At 34.8% G+C, this 22,040-nt stretch overlaps 1 protein-coding gene across 1 annotated transcript in view; it reads right to left on the bottom strand.

Moving 5' to 3' along the window:
* The window catches only part of ATRNL1 (attractin like 1), a 762,129-nt gene that overhangs the window by 457,013 nt on the left and 283,076 nt on the right, over positions 1-22,040 (bottom strand). Inside the window, exons 22-23 of the mRNA XM_072740185.1 lie at positions 20,271-20,365; positions 526-604 (exon numbers count right to left, since the gene is read on the bottom strand). Coding sequence (XP_072596286.1) covers positions 526-604; positions 20,271-20,365 — 174 coding nt within the window. The remainder of the gene's footprint in view (positions 1-525; positions 605-20,270; positions 20,366-22,040) is intronic.

Below are 22,040 nucleotides of genomic sequence, written 5' to 3'. Positions count from 1 at the left end.
TGAGCCACCCAGGCTGCCCCAGAAGGCATATTAACACAGAACTTTTTTTTAACCACTCAGCACTGAAGCTGACAAAGGGAATGGTATATTTCTAAGCTTGGCAGTAATAGAAAACATGTTAATTTATCAGCATGCACAGAATTTCATTGTTTTATATCAATATTAAGGTTAATAATTAAATTTATAGCTCCAGTGGTGACTCAAATAATTGAAATCTCAATCCCTAGTCATTAAAGAAGTAATATATCTTAATTAAAATCATAGCAAATCATAACACTGCCATTTTAAAAAATTAAGTAGTGAATAATATTTGTTACCCATCTAATTTTTAATTGAATAAGGGATAAAGTTAACAAAGTAATGAAGCTTTATTAATATTGCTACTTATTTTTTTACCTGAATCAGCAAAATGATTATGACATATTTTTTAATTTCAATTATTTGAATTAACAATAAAAGGTCATGTTAGAACACCTTCCGTATACAAACAGATGTGAAAGACATGAGACAACAAAATTCTCTTACCTGTTGAACCAACTGACCAGGTAATGTTGAGATTAAAGTTGTTTGATGCATTAATCGAAATATCCAAATTTTTGTTTGACTACCAAGAAAGAAAATATTAGGGTTAAAAAATCAAATTACACTAAATAGTTTTATGTTTTAATTATGCCCACACTATATTTCACAGAGTTTGTACATTTTGTCAATATTCAACTAAGTGTAGTTGTCAATTATATTTTTTGAATAAAAAAATATAGGTGATAAATTCAAAGGTAGTTTAAAGTTCCCATTTATCCTCTCTACTCTAACCCAGCCTTCTGTATATAAGCCAGAGGCTGTTGTAATTCATTGTATTTTGATTCTCTGTTTACCTGTTGTTAATATTTAAATGACACGCATTTGAGATTTGTCCAAAGTAATTTTACAACAATGTAATATTGTTGTTTTGTGAAAGAATTCTTCTTAGGTGCATATTGTATTATTATACATGGATTTTTATAGTAAAAAATATATATAAAATATATAAACTCGAACTCTCCAGTAAAAATGGGTTAGAATTAAACCTACTGTCAAAATGTAGGAAATGCATAAATAATTAAGGTACATATTTGTTATTTTTTTATGCAGGATAAGTAGGAAGCTCTGACTACTAAACTATATTAATTTTATTTTTTTTTAAGATTTAATTTATTCATGAGAGACACAAAGAGAGAGAGAGGCAGAGACACAGGCAGAGGGAGAAGCAGGCTCCATGCAGGGAGCCCGACATGGGACTTGATCCCGTGTCTCCAGAATCAGGCCCTGGGCTGAAGGCAGTGCTAAACTGCTGAGCCACCCAGGCTGCCCTAAATTATATTAATTTTAATAACTGTTCTAAGTTGAATATCCTCTTAATTATAAATTATAGTATGTAATTACATATAATGATGTTATAAGCATTCTTAGTGATACCTTTCATGATAGTTTACCACCCTACAGTTTCAAAAAAAATGTGTCTGGGCTCGTGGCTTCAAATGGACAAGACAGTAAACAGTAATATAGAAAGCTATGATATTTAGAAGGAATCAAGTATTTCAAGAAATTGGGGTGTCTGGGTGGCTCAGTCAGTTAATTGGCTGCCTTAGGCTTGGACCGTGATACCAGGATCTTGAGATCAAGCCCCATGTCGGGCTTCCTGCTCAGCTTCTCCCTCTCCCTCCCCCCAACTTGTGCGCGCTCTCTCTCTCTCTCTCTCTCTCTCTCTCTCTCTAATAAATAAAAAATCCTTATAAAAGAATTTCAGGAAATTGATAAAGGAACATCAAGAGAGAAGCAAACTAGGATTATAGCTAATCTGGATCTATGTGTATGACACTATGGATAATATTGTGGAGAAATGTTATTCACACTCACATTTTTAAAAAGATTTTGTTTATTTTAGAGAGAGCATGAGCAAGGGGGATGGATGGGCAGAGGGAGAGGGAGAAGACTCCTTGCTGAGCACGGAACCCAACATGGGGCTCCATCCCAAGACCCTGAAATCATGACCTAAGGCAAAGGCAGACACTTAATGGACTGAGCCACTAAGGCACCCCCATACCCATATTTTGAGTCAGATATTCCAATCATATGAAATTTTTTATATCTTCAAAGAAGGCCATAAAAGTTTGGAATTACATTCCAATAACTTGGAATTTAACATTCAAGAGGCCAATGGTAAAGAATGAAATTGTGATACATGCTACAACACAGATGAGTCTTGGAAATGTTAGGCTAAGTGAAATAAGTCAGATACAAAGGAACAAATATTGTATAGTTATACATATGAAGTTTCTAGAACATACAAATGCATAGACACAGAAGGTAAAATAACTGGGCTGCAGGGGCGAGAAGAAATGAGGAATTATTCCTGAATGGATATAGAAATTCTGTTTGGAAGTGATAAAAAAATTTTGGTACGGATAGTGGCGATGATTGCAAAACACTGTAAATGTACTTAAAGTCACTGAATTGTACACCTAAAAATGGTTAAAATGACAAATTTTATTTTATGCATATTTTATAATAAAAAAGTCAATGGTGATTATAATGCATTTATAAAAGCTTTCTTATCACACTGAAGAAAAAGTTTCTGACATTTTTAATGTCTTGGTAAAAGACACACAGTATCAGTAAAGAGATGATTATACCTGAAAACCTATACTCCTATAAAATTCTTCTTTAAGAGTTAAAAATTTAAATGTATTTCCAAGAATATAGACATTTTCTTAAAAACAAAAGGAAAAGGAGTAACATAAAATGAATTATTCTACTTTTTGAGAAGAGGGATCCTATTTTACTGGAAAAGGAAAATTTAAGAAATTATATTATTTCTTGACAAATCAAATAAAATAGTTTAGAGGAAAGAAGCTAGCAAATAGCAGGATATATTTTGAGGTTTCATCTGTTTGAAAAATTATTTAAATATATAATATAGATGAAAAGATAAATTAATATATAACAAAAATAGAATAAAGAGTGACATCTGCAAGATGGGAAAATAGGAAGTGCCAACATTTATGCTCCATAAAAACACTGAATCAACAATGTTATATGAACCAAAATATTTTTATTAGAGAATCAAAACTCAGTTAAGAAGCTACCAAAGATTAATACAAAACCAAGAATAGCCACATTATAATGAGTAACACGACTAATTATACTTTACTAATTTCAGCCCCTGCCCCAGGACAGCGCTCAGCCTTAGAGAGACCACCTTGGCTTATGACTTCTCCCTCAAGGAAAAGAGAGAGTGTACCATATACCCAACATCTCTGGCCTTTTACCGCACTGCCCAAAGGATCTGTTTCTGTTTCACTTCATCCAGAGAATTAAGAGAACAAGCACAGTTTCGATATCTGAAAACAGCTAAAAATAAAGAAAATTAGTGAGTAGTTTACTGCTGCTACCATGGCTCCACAAGATTGGGAGACAATCTTAAGGTTGTATAATCTACACAACCCTAAGACTTTCCCTTTGGGAGGGAGAAAGAATGAAATGTGCACTGAATACCCTGGATTTTCTGTGCATTTTCCAAGGGGGAAAGGTAGACAGCTCACTACAGCCAGAATGGCTCTGTGAAAATGAGAGAAAGCATGCAATCCTAAGAATTCTCCCCTAGAAGGAAGGGAGAGTGTGGAACATGATAATTCAGAGACAAGTTTTCAGATGCTCCCAGTATCTGTAGCTACGGGCTGACGAAGTTTCTTTCCCTTTGAAGCCAGTCCATAAAGACTAACTAGGAGAAGCAGTTGTTTCTGCAAATGCACAGAAAGAATGAAAAGCTACAAGGGAAATGAAGGGTAAGAGAAATATGACATAACCAAAGAAACAAAATAAATCTTCAGTAACTGAATCTAAAGAAATGGAGCTCTAGAATTGTCTGGCAAGTAATTCAAAATAATTATATTAAAGAAGTAATAAGAGAGTAATAAGAGATCACAGAAACATAATTAAATGAAACAAAAAAAATATATGAACAAAACATCAATATCAACAGAGATGGAATGATGAAAAAGAACCACAGAAGAATACAATAACTTACATGAAAAAAAATCAATACAGAACCTCAACAACAATTCTGAACAAGCAGAAGAAAGAATCAGTGAACTCAAAGGCAAATTTTCTGAAGTTACCTAGAGGGGCAAAAAAAAAAAGTAAAGAAAGCCTAGTGGAAATGGAATACTTCAAGAAAAACCAATGTATACATTATGAAAAATCCCTGAAAAAGAAGAGAAAGAAGGACAGAAATCTTATTTAAAGAAACAATAGCCTAAAATGTCCCAAATCTGAGAAGTATACATATCTAGATTCATGAAGCTGACAAAAACAGAAGGAAGATGAACCCAAAGAAATCAAGTCAAATTGTTAAAAGTCAAAGACAAAACTTTAAAAGTGCCAATAGCAAAGTGACTTATCATATACAAGTGAGGTCCATAAGGCTATGAGTGGATTTTGCAGCAGAAATTTTGCAGACCATAAGGGATTGGGATGACACATTAAAAGTACTGAAAGAAAAAACACGCTGACCAGGAATACTATTCCTAGTAAAAATATTCTTTAAAAAATTGAAATATAAAGACTTTCCCAGACAAAGAGAAGCTGAGGGAGCATATCACCACCAGATCTGCTTTACAAAAAAATGCTAAAAATGTTTGTTATGACATCAATAACAGAGTTAGAGGGGTAACAAAGGTAAAAGTATAGACTTTTGGTATGTGATTGAAGTTATATTTTGTCAGCTTAAAGCAGACTGCTATATCTATATTTTATGTAAATCTTATGATAACTACAAAGAAAAGACATAGAAGATAAACAAAAGAAAAAGCAAGATATCAAAGCATATCACTACAAAAAAACAAAAAACACAAAAAAGACTGCAGGAGAGAAAAGAGGAGTCTCCCCAAAAAATGACTATAAGACACAAAACAATTAACAAATGGCAAAAGTGAATCCTCGCCTATCAAAATTAAACAGAAATCTATTAAACTCCTCAATCAAAAGACATGGAATAGACAACTGGATTTTTAAAAAAAACTACTCAATAATATGCTGTCTAAAAGAGACTCATTTCAGATTTAAGAAAATGTTTAGACTATAAGAGAAGGGATAGGAAAAGATACTTCATGAAAATAAGAAACAAAAGAAGGAAGGGGTAGCTATATTTATATGAGACAAAACAGACTTTAACAAGAGACAAACAAGGACATTATATAACGAGACTTCATTCAATACTTTCAACAATGGATAGAATACTCAAAGAGAAAAATCAATAAGGAAAAAGGTGGACTTGTGCAACACTACAAAATACACATGCTTAACAGACATAGAAACAAAATTTCAAATAACAGCATCAGAAACCACATCTGTTCATATGCATGTGGGAGAATCTTCAAAATACATTACTTGTTACGTCACAAAACAAGTCTTAACAAATTTAAGAAGACAGAAAACATACCAATTATCTTTTTTTTTAAAGGTATTTTTTATTTATTTATGATAGTCACAGAGAGAGAGAGAGAGAGAGAGGCAGAGACATAGGCAGAGGGAGAAGCAGGCTCCATGCACCAGGAGCCGGATGTGAGATTCGATCCCGGGTCTCCAGGATCGCGCCCTGGGCCAAAGGCAGGCGCCAAACCGCTGCGCCACCCAGGGATCCCCATACCAATTATCTTTTATGACCACAATGGATTGAAACTAGGAATCAATAGCAGAAGGAAAATTTGAAAGTTAAAAATATGTAGAAATAAAACAACACATTTCTGAAATAAGGGATCAGAAAAGCAATCAAAGGTAAATCAGAAAAATCTTGAAACAAAATACGATGAAAAAACTTATGGAATGCAATAAAACCAGTTCAAAGGGAAAATTAAAAATGACAAATGCCTACATTTGCCTTAAAAAAGAAGAGAGCTGGGGATCCCTGGGTGGCTCAGTGGTTTGGCACCTGCCTTTGGCTCAGGGCGCGATCCTGGAGTCCCGGGATCGAGTCTCATGTCAGGCTCCGGCATGGAGCCTGCTTCTCCCTCCTCCTGTGTCTCTGCCTCTCTCTCTCTCTCTCTCTCTCTCTCTCTCTCTCTCTCTCATTCTATGTCTATCATAAATAAATAAATCTTAAAAAAAAAGAGAGCTCTCAAATAAACAATGTCACTTTACTCCTCAATTTAAAAAAGAACAAACTATGTTCAAAGTTAGCAAAAAGAAGTAAATATTAAAGATATTAGTGGAGACATAAATAAGAGGAAAATCAATAAAGAAAACAAGAAAAATCAATGAGTTGTTTTTTGAAAAAAGTAATCAAAATTGATACAACCTTCAGTAAGACTAAGATAAAAGACTTAAAATGTAAAATCCTAAATGAAACATTATGCTACAGAAATAAAAAGGATTGAAAGAGACTAATATGACTAATTACATATGAACAAACTGGAAAATCTAAAAGAAATCAATAAATTCTTAAAATCATACAAACTACCAAGACTAAATCACGTAGAAATAAAAAATATGAATAAAACAATAACAGGCATGGAGACTGAGTAATCAGAAACCTCCCAAAAAAGGAAAAAGTCAGGAACAAATGGTTTCACCAGTAAATTCTAGCAAACATTTAAAGAATATCAATACTTCTCAAATTCTTTCTAAAAACTACAGAGTAGGAAATACTCCCCATCTCATTTTATGAGGCCAGAAATAATCTGATACCAAAGCCAGGCAATGATACTATAAGAAATAAAATCCCTAGGCTAATAACACTGATGAACTCAGTTGCAAAAATACTCAACAAATACTAGCAAATTGAATTCAAAAGTACATTAAAAGGATCATTCACCATGATAAAGTGAGATTTATCCTTAGGATGAAAGGATAGGTCAACATACATAAATCAACTAATGTAATATACCACATTAACAGAGTGAAGAATAAAAATAACCATCTTAATAGATACAGAAAAAGCATTTGGTAAAATTAATCATCCTTTCATGATAAAACTCTCAACAAATGATCTATAAAAGGAACATACCCCGATATAATAAGGGTCATAACTAACAAGACCAAGTAAACATTATACTCAATGTAGAAAGTTTTCCCCTATGATCAGGAATGATAAGGATGCCAACTCTCAACACTTCTATTTAACAAAGTATTGGAGGTCCTAGGAAAAGCAATTAAGTAAGAGAAATAAATAAAAGGCATCCAAATCAGAAAGGAAGAAGTAAAATAATATCTATTTGCAAATGACATAATCTTATATGTAGAAAAACCTGAACACAGTGTTCACACATACACACACACACATACACACATACATACGGAATAGAACACACATATACACAAGCCTATTTAAGAACTAATAAATTTAGTGAAGCTTCAGGACACAAAATCAACATTTAAAAAATCAGTTTTGTTTCTACACATTAACAGCAAATTATATTAAAACGATGTTAATAAAATAATCCCATTTATAACAGTATCAAAAAGAAAATACTTAGGAATAAACTTAACCAAGGAGATGAAAGATATACACTGAAAATTATACAACACTGATAAAAGAAGACATAAATAATGAAAAAATCCCGCATTCTCAGATTGGGAAACTTAATATTGTTTAAATGTTCATGGTACTTCAAGAAATCTATAAATTCAATATCATCTCATGAAATTCCTAGTGGCATTTGTATAGATATAATACAAAGTTACAGTAATTAAAAACAGCATGCTGGCATAAAAATAGACAATGGTCCAGCATAATAAATAAAGACTCCAGAAATAAACCTACACCTATATGTAGTTTAAGATTATGTAATCTCCAATAAGGATACCAAGAATACCCAATGAAGAAAAGATGGTCTCTTCAACACACAGTGCTGTGAAAACTGGATATCCATATGAAGAATGAAACTGGATCCTACTGGCTTAGTCCACTAGGGCTGCTATAACAACAAAAAAACAAAACAAAACAACAACAACAAAAAAAAAAAAAACAGGAATAGAGGGAGGAGGTAGAAAGAGCAGCAATAAAGAGCAGAATTGTATTTCTCACACATTTGGGGGCTGGAAATTCCAAAATAAAGGTGCTGGAAAAGTTAGTATCTGTTGAGGTCAACTTCCTAGTTAACAGACAAGCCTTTTCTTGCTGTGCCCTCACATGGCAGAGGAGGTGAGGGAACTCTCTAGGGCCTCTTTTATGAGGGCACTAATAATCCCACTGATGAGAGCTCCACTCTCATGACCTAATTATTTTGCAAATGTCCCATCTCTTAATGCCATCACATTGAACATTAGGATTTAACACAATGTTTGGGCGCACACAAACATTCAGTCTGTAGCACTAAACTTACACCATGTACAAAATACAAAGTGGATTAAAGAGGCTATGTAGGAAGATGGTAAGGAAGGGGAGGACCCCTAGGCTCATCTCCTCCCATGAACACAATTACATAACTATTGAATCATCCTAAATACCCCAAACATTGACCTTAAGACTGACAGAACAAATTCTACAACTAAAAGAAGAGAAGAAGCCACATCAAAAAAGGCAGGAAGTGTGAAGATGTGGTTTAGGGGAGAAGTGGATCATGGGTGCTATGGCAGGGAGCTATGGTCATAGAGAAGGACGAGAGAGAGACAGATAGAGAGAGAGAAAGAGAGAGAGAGAGAGAGAGAGAGGAACGCACAAGAACATGTCCCCAAAGCCACTGCCCTGGAAGATGAAGGGTGCTGAATTTCACAAGTTCTTGCAACCAGCAGATCTAAAGCTGGAGTTATAATGGTCAGTAGGCTTGACTGGGAAAGGGCAAGAGGCTACTGTGCTGCTCCTGAAGAAAAAGCAGGCAAACAATCCAGGGGCAGACAGTGTGAAAACAATGACTTGAAGAACACCTGGGGAACATAGGGGTAGATTCGTCTGTCTTCTTGGATCATATCCCTAAGAGGCAGCATTCATGGATATACCTCTATAGGAACAAAGGAGCTAGCCATTTTCCTCCTGTGCTGCTCAGCATAAACACAGAGCCACCTGCAGGAAGCACCACACTGGGCTGCCTAACTTGCTTATTCCAAGCCCACCCTGCATTCTGGTGGGACTCCCCTTCCCAGTCAAGCTTGCTGCAATCACACACTCCAGACACACTCCCTAAAATTCCAGGCCCTGAAAACTACATGACCATAAAGCTATTACTTTAAGAGGAGGGGGAGACACAATTGCCCTTTCTAACACAGAGAAGGAAGTGGAGACTTAGGCAAATGCCAAAATGCAAGAATTCATCCTAAATGAAAGAATAATATAAGGTCATAGCCAGAGATCTAAGCGAAACTGATATAAGAAACATGCCTGATGGAGAATTTAAAGCAATAACCGTAAGGACACTCACTGGACTTAGGAAAAGAATAGAACACATCAGTGACTTCATCAAATATAATAACATTCCTATTATAGGAGTCCCAGAAGAAGAGAGAGAAAAAGAGGGCAGAAAATTGTTTTAAAGAAATAATATCTCAAAACTTCCCTAATACAGGGAAGAAAACAGACATCCAGATGCAGGAGGTACAGATAACTCCCACGAAAATCAACAAAAGCAGGCCAACATGAAGACACAGTGTAATTAAATTTACAAAATACAGCGATAAATAAAAAAATCATAAAGGCAGAGCACCTGCGTGGCTCAGCTGATTAAGTGTCTGACTTCGGCTCACATCACGATCTCAGAGTCCTTGGATTAGGACCTGAGCCAGACTCCCTCTCCTTCTGCCCTTCCCCCTTGTGCTCAATTGAGTATACACACTCTCTCTCTCAAATAAATAAATAAAATATTTTTTAAAAAAATCATAAAAGTAGTAAGACAAAAGACATCCTTAACTTACAAGGGAGGACCCATAAGGCTAGCTAGAGATTTCTCAACAGAAACTTGGCAAGCCAGAGGGAGTGGCATGATATATTAGAAGTGTTGAATAGAAAAAATCTGTAGCCACTACTGTCTCTAGCAAGGTTATCATTCAGAATAGAAAGAGAGATAGTTTCTAAGACAAACAAGAACTAAAGGAGTTCATGAACACTAAATCAGCTCTGCAAGAAATATTAAAGGGGATTCTTTGAGTGGAGAGACCAAAAATGACAAACAGAAGAAAGGATCAGAGAAAATCTCAAGAAATAATGAAAAAAAACAAGCAATAAAATGGTAATAAATACATATCTGTCAATAATAACTTTGAATGTAAGTGGATAAATGTTCCAATCAAAAGACATAGGGTGCCAGAATGGATAAAAATCAAGACCAATGTATAAGCTGCCTACAAGAGACTTATTTTAGACCTAAAGACATCTGCCGACTGAAATGGGGGGATGGACAAACATTTACCATGCAAATGGATGTAAAGGAAAGACTGAGAAGCATACTTATATCAGATAAACTATATATTAAACCAAAGACCGTTTTAAGACACAGGGAAGAGCACTATATAATCATAGAGGATAATAAAAAATATATAACAATCATAAACATTTATGCACCAAACATGGGACACCCAAATATATCATACAATTAATAACAGATATAAAAGAAATAATATATAGTAATTCAATAATAATGGGGAAATTTAACACCCCACTAAAATCAATGGACAGATCATCTAAACAGAAAGTCAACAAGAAAACGGGCTTTGAATGATACACTGGACTACATGGATGTAACAGATAGAACATTCCATCCTAAAACAGCAAAATACACATTCTTTTCCAAGGCACATGGAACATTCTCTAGTATAGAGCACATATTACATCACAAAATAGGCCTCAACAAAGATTGAAATCATACCATGTATCTTTCCTGACAAAATGCTATGAAACTAGGAGTCAACAGTAAGAAAAAATATAGAAAATTTACAAATACATGGAGGTTAAACAATGTGTTAACTAAACAATGAATGGATCAAAAAGGAAATCAAAGAATAAATTTAAAAATACATAGAAACAAATGAAAATGTAAACATAACAGTCCAAAACATATTTTGGTTGCAGCAAAATCAGTCCTAAGAGGGAAGAACATATCAATATAGGCCTACCTCAAGAAGTAAGAAAAATCTCAAATATACAACCTAACCTTATTCCTAAAGAAGCTAAAAAAGGAATAACAAATGAACTGTAAAGCCAGCAGAAGTGAAATAATAAAAATGAGACCAGAGATAAATGATATAGAAACTAAAAACCACTAGAACATATCCATGAAACCAGGAGCTGATTCATTAAAAAATTATTAAAATTGGTAAGCCCCTCACGAGACTTATCAAAAAAAAAAAAGAAAGAAAGAAAAGGGGCCCAAATAAAATCAAAAATTAAAAGGGAGAAATAATAACACAACAGGAACAGAAACAACTATAATAGAATATTACTATAAAATATATGCCACACATTGGACAATCTAAAAGGATAAATTCCTAGAAACATATTAATTCCCAAAACTGAAAACAGGAAGAAATGGAAAATGTGAACAGACTGATAACCAGCAAAGAAATCAAATCAGTAATCAAATATCGTCCAACAAACAGAAGTCCAAGACCAAATGGGTTCACAGGTAAATTCTACCAAACATTTGAAAGAGTTAATACCTATTTCTTCTCAAAATATGCCAAAAAATTGAAAAGGAAGTAAAACTTCTGAATTTATTCTATGAGGCCAGCATTATCTGGATACGAAAACCAGATAAAGACTCCACAAAAAAAGAAATATAGGCCAATATTTCTCATGAAAATACCTGCAAAAATTCTCAATAAAGTACTAGCAAACCAAATCCAACAATACATTAAAAAATTATTTACTGCAATCAAATGGGATTTATTCCTGGGGTGCAAGCATGGCTCAGTATTTGTAAATCAGTCAATGTGATACAATACATTACTTAAAAAAAGGGAAAAAACCATATGATCATTTCAATAAATAGACAAAAAGCATTTAACAAAGTACCATATCCATTCATGATAAAAGCCCTCAACAAAGTAAGTTTAAAGGGAACATACCGGGACACCTGGGTGGCTCGGTGGTTGATCATCTGCCTTCCTCCCAGGGCGTGATCCTAGAGTAACAGGATCAAGTCCCACATCAGGCTACCTGCATGGAGCCTGCTTCTCCCTCAGCCTATGTCTCTGCCCCTCTCTCTCTCTCTCTCTCTGTCTCTCATGAATAAATAAATAGATAGATAGACAGACAGATAAATAAATAAATAAATAAATAAATAAATAAATAAATAAATAATATCTTTAAAAAAAAGGAACATACATCAACATAATAAAGGGCATATATGAAACCCCATGGTTAATATCATCCTCAATGAAGACAAACTGAGAGCTTTTCCTCTATGGTTTAGAACAAGACAGATGTCCATTCTCATCATTGTTATCTAACATAGTATTGTAAGTCCTAGCTTCAGCAATAAGACAACAAAGAAATAAAAGGCATCCAAATTGGCAAGGAAGAGGTCAAACTTTCACTAGTTACAGACGACATAATACTATATAGAGAAAACCTGAAAGACTCCACCAAAACATTGCTAAAACTGATACACAAATTCAGTAAAGTTGCAGGTTACAACATGAACACAGAGAAATCTGTGGTATTTCTATATACCAGAAAGAAGAAAGAAAAATCAAGCAATTGACCTCATTTATCATTGCCCCATAAAAACTATAAGATACCTAGGGATAAACCTAACCAAAAATATAAAAGATCTGTACTCTGAACACTATAGAACACTTATGAAAGATGTTGAAGAGGACACAAAGGAATGGAAAAACCTTCCATGCTCATGGATTGGAAGAACAGATATTGTTAAAATGTATATACCTCCCAAAGCAATCTACACATTTAATGCAATCCCTTCAAAATACCAACAGCATTTTTCACACAGCTACCACAAACAATCTTAAAATCTGTATGGAACCACAAAAGACTCCAAATACCCAAAGCAATCTTGAAAAAGAAAAGCAAAGCTGGAAGCATCACAATTCCAGTCTTCAAGCTAGACTACAAAGCTGTAGTGATCGTGACAGTATGGTACTGGCACAAAAACAGACACTTAGATCAATGGAACAGAACAGAAAAATCCAGAAATGAACCCACAACTAAATGGTCAACTAGTCTTTGACAAAGCAGGATAGAAAATCCAGTGGGAAAAAGACAGTCTTCAACAAATGGTGCTGGGGAAACTGGACAGCACCATGCAGAAGAATGAAACTGGACCACCTTCTCACACCATACACAAAAATAAATTCAAAATGGATGAAAGACTTAAACGTGAAACAGAAACCCACCAAAATCCTAGAGGAGAACACCAGGCAGTAACCTCTTTTTGACATTGGCCATAGCAACTTCTTACTAGATACGCCTCTGGAGGCAAGGGAAACTAAAGCAAAAATAAACTAGTGGGACTTCATCAAGATAAAAAGCTTCTGCACAGCAAAGGAAACTAACAAAACTGAAAAGCAACCTACTGCATGGGAGTAGATATTTCCAAAGGACCTACCTGATAAAGGGTTAGTATCCAAAATCTATAAAGAACTTATCAAACTCAACACTCAGAAATCCAATTATCCAGTTAAGAAATGGGCAGAAGACATGAATAGATATTTTTCCAAGGACACACAGATGGCTAACAGACACATGAAAAGATGCTCAACATCACTCATCATCAGGGAAATACAAAACTACAATGAGATATCACCTCACACCTCTCAGAATGGCTACAATTAACCACACAGGAAACAACAGATGTTGGCCAGGATGAGGAGAAAGGAGGACTTTCTTACACTGTTGAGAGAATGCAAACTGGGGCAAACACTCTGGAAAATAGTCTGGATGCTTCTCCAAGAGTTAAGAAAATAGTCTGGATGCTTCTCCAAGAGTTAAAAATAGAACGACCCTATGCCCAGCCATTGCACTACTAGGTATATATCCAAAGTATACAAAAATATGGATTCAAAGGGGCACATGCTTCCCATTGTTTATAGCAGCATTATCTATAATAGATGAAATATGGAAAGAACCCTAATGTCTGTCAATTGATGAATGCATAAAGTTGTGGTACATAGATATACAATGGAATTATTACTCAGCCATCAAAAAGAATGAAATCTTGCCATTTGCAATGACGTGGATGGAGCTAAAGATTATTATACTAATCAAAATAAGTCAGCCAGATAATAATACACTTATACTTGGTGACTTCAATCTAGCTCTTTCTACCCTCGATAGGTATTCTAAGCACAACATTTCCAAAGAAATGAGAGCTTTAAATGATACACTGGACCAGATGGATTTCACAGATATCTACAGAACTTTACATCCAAACACAACTGAATACACATTCTTCTCAAGTGCACATGGAACTTTCTTCAGAATAGACCACATACTGGGTCACAAATCGGGGCTGAACCGATACCAAAAGATCAGGATCGTCCCCTGTATATTCTCAGACCATAATGCCTTGAAATTAGAACGTAATCACAAGAAGATTGGAAGGACCACATCACGTGGAGGTTAAGGACCATCCTGCTAAAAGATGAAAAGGTCAACCAGGAAATTAAGGAAGAATTAAAAAGATTCATGGAAACTAATGAGAATGAAGATACAACCGTACAAAATCTTTGGGATGCAGCAAAATTAGTCCTGAGGGGGAAATACATCACAATACAAGCATCCATTCAAAAACTGGAAAGAACTCAAATACAAAAGCTCACCTTACACATAAAGGAACTAGAGAAAAAGCAGCAAATAGACCCCACCCCCAGCAGAAGACGACAGTTAATTAAAATTCGAGCAGAACTCAATGATATCGAGACCAAAAGAACTGTGGAACAGATCAACAGAACCAGGAGTTGGTTCTTTGAAAGAATTAATAAGATAGATAAACCATTAGCCAACCTTATTAAAAAGAAGAGAGAGAAGACTCAAATTAATAAAATCATGAATGAGAAAGGAGAGATCACTACCAACACCAAGGAAATACAAATGATTTTAAAAACATATTATGAACAGCTCTACGCCAATAAATTAGGCAATCTAGAAGAAATGGATGCATTCCTGGAAAGCCACAAACTACCAAAACTGGAGCAGGAAGAAATAGAAAACCTGAACAGGCCAATAACCAGAGAGGAAATTGAAGCAGTCATCAAAAACCTCCCAAGACACAAGAGTCCAGGGCCAGATGGCTTCCCAGGGGAATTCTATCAAACGTTTAAAGAAGAAATCATACCTATTCTACTAAAGCTGTTTGGAAAGATAGAAAGAGATGGAGTACTTCCAAATTCATTCTATGAGGCCAGCATCACCTTAATTCCGAAACCAAAGACCCCACCAAAAAGGAGAATTACAGACCAATATCCTTGATGAACATGGATGCAAAAATTCTCAACAAGATACTAGTCAATAGGATCCAACAACACATTAAGAAAATTATTCACCATGACCAAGTAGGATTTATCCCCAGGACACAAGGCTGGTTCAACACTCGTAAAACAATCAATGTGATTCATCATATCAGCAAGAGAAAAACCAAGAACCATATGATCCTCTCATTAGATGCAGAGAAAGCATCTGACAAAATACAGCATCCATTCCTGATCAAAACCCTTCAGAGTGTTGGGATAGAGGGAACTTTCCTCGACATCTTAAAAGCCATCTACGAAAAGCCCACAGCAAATATCATTCTCAATGGGGAAGCACTGGGAGCCTTTCCCCTAAGATCAGGAACAAGACAGGGATGTCCACTCTCACCACTGCTGTTCAACATAGTTCTTGAAGTCCTCGCCTCAGCAATCAGACAACAAAAAGACATTAAAGGCATTCAAATTGGCAAAGAAGAAGTCAAACTCTCCCTCTTCGCCGATGACATGATACTCTACATAGAAAACCCAAAAGCCTCCACCCCAAGATTGCTAGAACTCATACAGCAATTTGGTAGCGTGGCAGGATACAAAATCAATGCCCAGAAATCAATGGCATTTCTATACACTAACAATGAGACTGAAGAAAGAGAAACTAAGGAGTCAATCCCATTTACAATTGCACCCAAAAGCATAAGATACCTAGGAATAAACCTAACCAAAGAGGTAAAGGATCTATACCCTAAAAACTATAGAACACTTCTGAAAGAAATTGAGGAAGACACAAAGAGATGGAAAAAGATTCCATGCTCATGGATTGGCAGAATTAATATTGTAAAAATGTCAATGTTACCCAGGGCAATTTACACGTTTAATGCAATCCCTATCAAAATACCATGGACTTTCTTCAGAGAGTTAGAACAAATTATTTTAAGATTTGTGTGGAATCAGAAAAGACCCCAAATAGCCAGGGGAATTTTAAAAAAGAAAATTATAGCGGGGGGCATCACAATACCAGATTTCAGGTTGTACTACAAAGCTGTGGTCATCAAGACAGTGTGGTACTGGCACAAAAACAGACACATAGATCAATGGAACAGAATAGAGAACCCAGAAGTGGACCCTGAACTGTATGGTCAACTAATATTCGATTAAGGAGGAAAGACTATCCATTGGAAGAAAGTCTCTTCAATAAATGGTGCTGGGAAAATTGGACATCCACATGCAGAAGAATGAAACTGGACCACTCTCTTTCACCATACACAAAGATAAACTCAAAATGGATGAGAGATCTAAATGTGAGACAAGATTCCATCAAAATCATAGAGGAGAACACAGGCAACACCCTATTTGAACTTGGCCCCAGTAACTTCTTGCAAGATACATCCACAAAGGCAAAAGAAACAAAAGCAAAAATGAACTATTGGGACTTCATCAAGATAAGAAGCTTTTGCACAGCAAACGATACAGTCAACAAAACTAAAAGACAACCTACAGAATGGGAGAAGATATTTGCAAATGACATATCAGATAAAGGGCTAGTTTCCAAAATCTATAAAGAACTTCTTAAACTCAACACCAAAGAAACAAACAATCCAATCATGAAATGGGCAAAAGACATGAAGAGAAATCTCACAGAGGAAGACATGGACATGGCCAACATGCACATGAGAAAATGCTCTGCATCACTTGCCATCAGGGAAATACAAATCAAAACCACAATGAGATACCACCTCACACCAGTGAGAATGGGGAACATTAACAAGGCAGGAAACAACAAATGTTGGAGAGGATGTGGAGAGAGGGGAACCCTCTTACACTGTTGGTGGGAATGTGAACTGGTGCAGCCACTCTGGAAAACTGTGTGGAGGTTCCTCAAAGAGTTAAAAATAGACCTGCCCTACGACCCAGCAATTGCACTGTTGGGGATTTACCCCAAAGATTCAGATGCAATGAAACGCCGGGACACCTGCACCCCGATGTTTCTAGCAGCAATGTCCACAATAGCCAAACTGTGGAAGGAGCCTCGGTGTCCATCGAAAGATGAATGGATATAGAAGATGTGGTTTATGTCTACAATGGAATATTACTCAGCCATTAGAAACGACAAATACCACCATTTGCTTCAACGTGGATGGAACTGGAGGGTATTATGCTGAGTGATGTAAGTCAATCGGAGAAGGACAAACAGTGTATGTTCTCATTCATTTGGGGAATATAAATAATAGTGAAAGGGAATATAAAGGAAGGGAAAAGTAACGTGTGGGAAATATCAGGAAGGGAGACAGAACATAAAGACTCCTGACTCTGGGAAACGAACTAGGGGTGGTGGAAGGGGAGGAGGGAGGGGGGTGGGGGGGGATGGGTGACGGGCACTGAGGGGGACACTTGACGGGATGAGCACTGGGTGTTTTTCTGTATGTTGGTAAATTGAACACCAATAAAAATTAATTTATAAAAAAAATAAAAACAAACAAAGAAACAAAATAAGTCAGCCAGAGAAAGACAAATACCATATGATTTCACTCACATGTGAAATTTAAGAAACAAAACAGATGAACATGGTGACGGTGGGGGAGGAAGAGAAAGAGGCAAACCAAAAAACATAACCGTATCTTATGATAGAGAACAATAGGGTTGTTGGAGGGGAGTTTAGAGGGGGAGGGAATAGATTAAATGGGTATTTAGGAGGGCACCTGTGATGAGCATTGCTTGTTGTATGTAAGTGCTGAATCACTAACTTCTATGCCTGAAACTAACATTACACTGTGTTAATTAACTGGAATTTACATTACAACTTGAAAAAATTAAAAAATAAAAAATGTACAAAGAATCTGAATAGACTTCTTAAAAACTTTTTGAGTATAGTTTCACAAACAATGTTACATTAGTTTCAGGTGTCTAACATACTGTTTCAACATCTCTATATTTTATGCTCAGCACAAGCTACCATCTTTCACCATAAAACACTATTACAAGATCATTGACTATGTTCCCTGTGTTGTATCTTTTATTCCTGTGACTTATTATAATGAAGACACCCTGATGGCCAAGAAAAGGTGATAAACATCAATATTTATCAGGGAAATGCAAATCAAAACCATAATGAGATATTACCTTACACTGGTTAGAATGGCTATTACTAAAGAGACAAGAGATAATAGTGTTGGTGATAATGTGTCAAAAAGGAGACCCTTATGTGTACTGTTAGTGGAAAACTAAATTACTGGAGACTTCATGGAAAGCCATTTGGAAATTCTTGAAAAAATTAAAAATAGAACTATATGATCTAGCAATTCCACTTTTAGGTATTTATCCAATGAAAATTCTACCTCAAAAATATGTGTACTCTATGCTCTCTGCAGTATACAATATCCTAGATGTAGAAGCACTATAAGTGTCCATCACTGATGAAAGCATAAACTGTGTTATGTGCATACAATGAAATAGTATTGTCATAAAAAGGGAAGAACAATCTTGGTACTTGCAACAACGTAGAGATCTTGAGGACATCATGCTATGTGATTTAGGTCAAAGACAATTATTGTCTGATCTCACATATATATGTAATCTAAACAAAACAAAACCCTGATCTATCTCATAAACACAGAGAAAAGACTGGCAATTGCCAGAGGTGCAGGTGGGAATTGGGTAACAAGATACAAAGTTTTAGTTATGCAAGAAGAATCTACTTCTGTATAACACTATGTCTATAATTCACAATACTGTACTGTATTCTTTAAAACTTTTTGGGAGAGTATATCTCACGTTAATTATTCTAACCACAATAAACAAACAAACAAACAAAAAGAATCATTCAAACATTTCACTAACATCTTCATTTTGAAAGATTTGTTTTCAGTTTCAAAAGAACTAAAATTCCACCCAAATAAACTATATGGTTGATATATACATTCCCTTGGCTTTTTAACTTTATAAAGTCTCAGTCTCAGATAACTGACAATCTTGCATAAATGCCCTTCTTTGTTTCATAAATTTAAACTTCATAAAATTTTGCAATTATATCATTGTTGCAGTAATTTGCTTAAAGAAACAAGCTTTTTTAAATTCTAAATAATTTAGAAAAGCCAAACTCATAAAAGCCCTTTGGGCTGGGGATTGGGAGGAATTGGGAAGATGTTTAGGGATAAAAACTTACAACCAATAGATAAATAAGTCTTAGGCATCAAATGCACAGTCATAGTTACTATAGACAGCAATTCTGTATTATATACTTCAAAGTTACTAAGAGACCAGAGTTTAACTATTCCCACCACAAAAAAGAAATGATAATTATGTGACATAATAGAGGTTTAGTTGATGCTACCATGGTAATAATATTGTAATACAGAAATGTTCAAAGCAACTTTTGTATACACTTGAAACTTACACAGTGTAATATGTCCATTACATTTCAATAAGATCATAAAAAAAAAGAGGCCAGCATTCATCTAACTTAGATAAACTAGTGGACATTAAAAAGTACAATGGAAAACCTACTACTGTATAACAATGTATAAGAAAAAGAACATATTTACTATAGCATGTTTTGAATTTATGGTTTTTATTTTCAAAGTAGGCTACCCCCAGTTTGAGAACATAATTATAATCACACACACTGTCATGAAACCGAAAAAATAATAAACATGTATCATTTAAATTGTAGGACTGTTGGCAGAATCTGAAATATAAAAGGCACCAACTCCCCAAATCATAAGGATATGTAAGTTTTATGAAAAGAAAAAAGTAACATAGTCTTTCTTCAAAAGCCCTATAGTGTGATAATTCTGAGTAGTTAAAATTACAATAAAAAATGACAAAAAATGTGTACCCCATGATATGAATATAATTCTATTATAAAAGTTAAATTATCTTCTCACCTGCTCTGGGTTTGCTATGAAGTTTATGGCGGTATGGTGGCGATCATCTTCCTGTAATAAGCTGAAGGTAAACTGATAGTCAATCAAAAGGCTGTCTGTGGGGGAAAAAAATACAATCCTGATATACACTTTTACAAACTGATAAAAACAAAAGTTCGGTGAAAACATACTCTATATTAAAAATTAAGATATTTATCATTTGTAAGGATATGTATTTTATTAAATATACTTTAAAATCTATTAAAATAGTTATTAATTAAATCAATTAAAACAATTTTAAAATATTTTATTAAAATAATTTTATGAAAAATAACTGTCATTAATTATTAGTGGTCCATTCAAGACTGGCAAAATATAAATCTTTGTCATCAAGCAACAAAAAGCAAAATAAAGATATGAAAGATATGAAATAAAGATATGAAGTCCTATGCTTTAAAAACTGTATTTATTACTTCAGTTGTCATTACAAAAGTTCTACAAACAGAATAGACATTCTGGAAAGTACACAAAAGTAAGAAAATAAACTAAAAGTCACCTATAACCTTACAATTAGAGAAAAATACAGGCAATATTTTGGTGCATTTTATTCCAGTTAAAATTTTGTAGATAGAAAAATAGGCAGGCAGGCATTTTGGTACCCTACTTTCAAAAAACCAAAATTCCTTGAAAACATGAACTTTAATAGATAAATAATATTCTATCACATAGTATAATGCATTTATTCCTTTATTATTGTGGTAATTTTTACCGTTAACAATTTTAAAATGCTTGTGTGATAAGCATCATTCTACAGAAGTGATTCATTAACAACTGACAAAAAGAAATTGGGGATAAACAACTTTTAATTTTGTTCATGTATGATGTTGAAACCAAGGTACAACATCTGAGTCTTTTATATCATGAATAGCTTCATATTTTACATAAGAGTGAAGAATTACTCATTAATTAAATTGCTACCTTTACAAAAACATTTCAGATTATTTTATTTTAAAGATTTATTTATTTATTCATGAGAGACACAGACTGAGAGAGAGAGGCAGAGACACAGGCAGAGGAAGAAGCAGGCTCCTCACAGGGAGCCTGATGTGGGACTCGATCCTGGATCCCAGGATCATGACCTGAGCCTAAGGCAGACGCTCAACCACTGAGCCACCCAGGTGTACCCATTTCAGATTATTTTAAACAGAGATGACTTCTATTCTTTGGATACACACCTTTCATGTTATGCCCTCAGTCATTAAACACTATTAAAATAAAAAGTAAAGATAGGAATACTATCACTGCAATTATTGTTAAAATTACCAAGGCATCATTCTTTATGTTGATTACTACATACTTTATAAGATCTACCTTATATATTTCTTGTATAATTTAGTATAAGGCAACATTTTGTCTTCCTCAGAACTTGTATGAGATAATGAGAATTATGCAGTAGGTCATATTTCCAACTTCCATCTGACTGCCAGAAACTGCAGAGGCAAATTCAATAGTCCAGCGTGTTCTAGGCACTGGAGACACAATAAAAAAAATAAAAATAAAAAAATCTCTCCTCATGCAACTTCCATTCTACTGGAGAGACATGGGAAATTAATAAGTAACTTAAGTATATAGTATAACAGATGACAGTAAGAGTATGGAGACTAATAAACAGTGAAAAGGAGAGAAACTGCTGTCAGAGTAGAATGGTTGCCATTTTGAGAAGGAACATTTAAAGACCAAAGATAGTAGGAATATAAGCAATAGAGTTTACTGAAGAAAACGCAATCCAGG

This window comes from Vulpes vulpes, chromosome 15 (assembly GCF_048418805.1).
Source record: "Vulpes vulpes isolate BD-2025 chromosome 15, VulVul3, whole genome shotgun sequence".
Lineage (NCBI taxonomy): Eukaryota > Metazoa > Chordata > Mammalia > Carnivora > Canidae > Vulpes > Vulpes vulpes.
The sequence above is the reverse complement of the archived record's forward strand: the minus strand, read 5'-3'. Positions and strand labels throughout refer to the sequence as shown.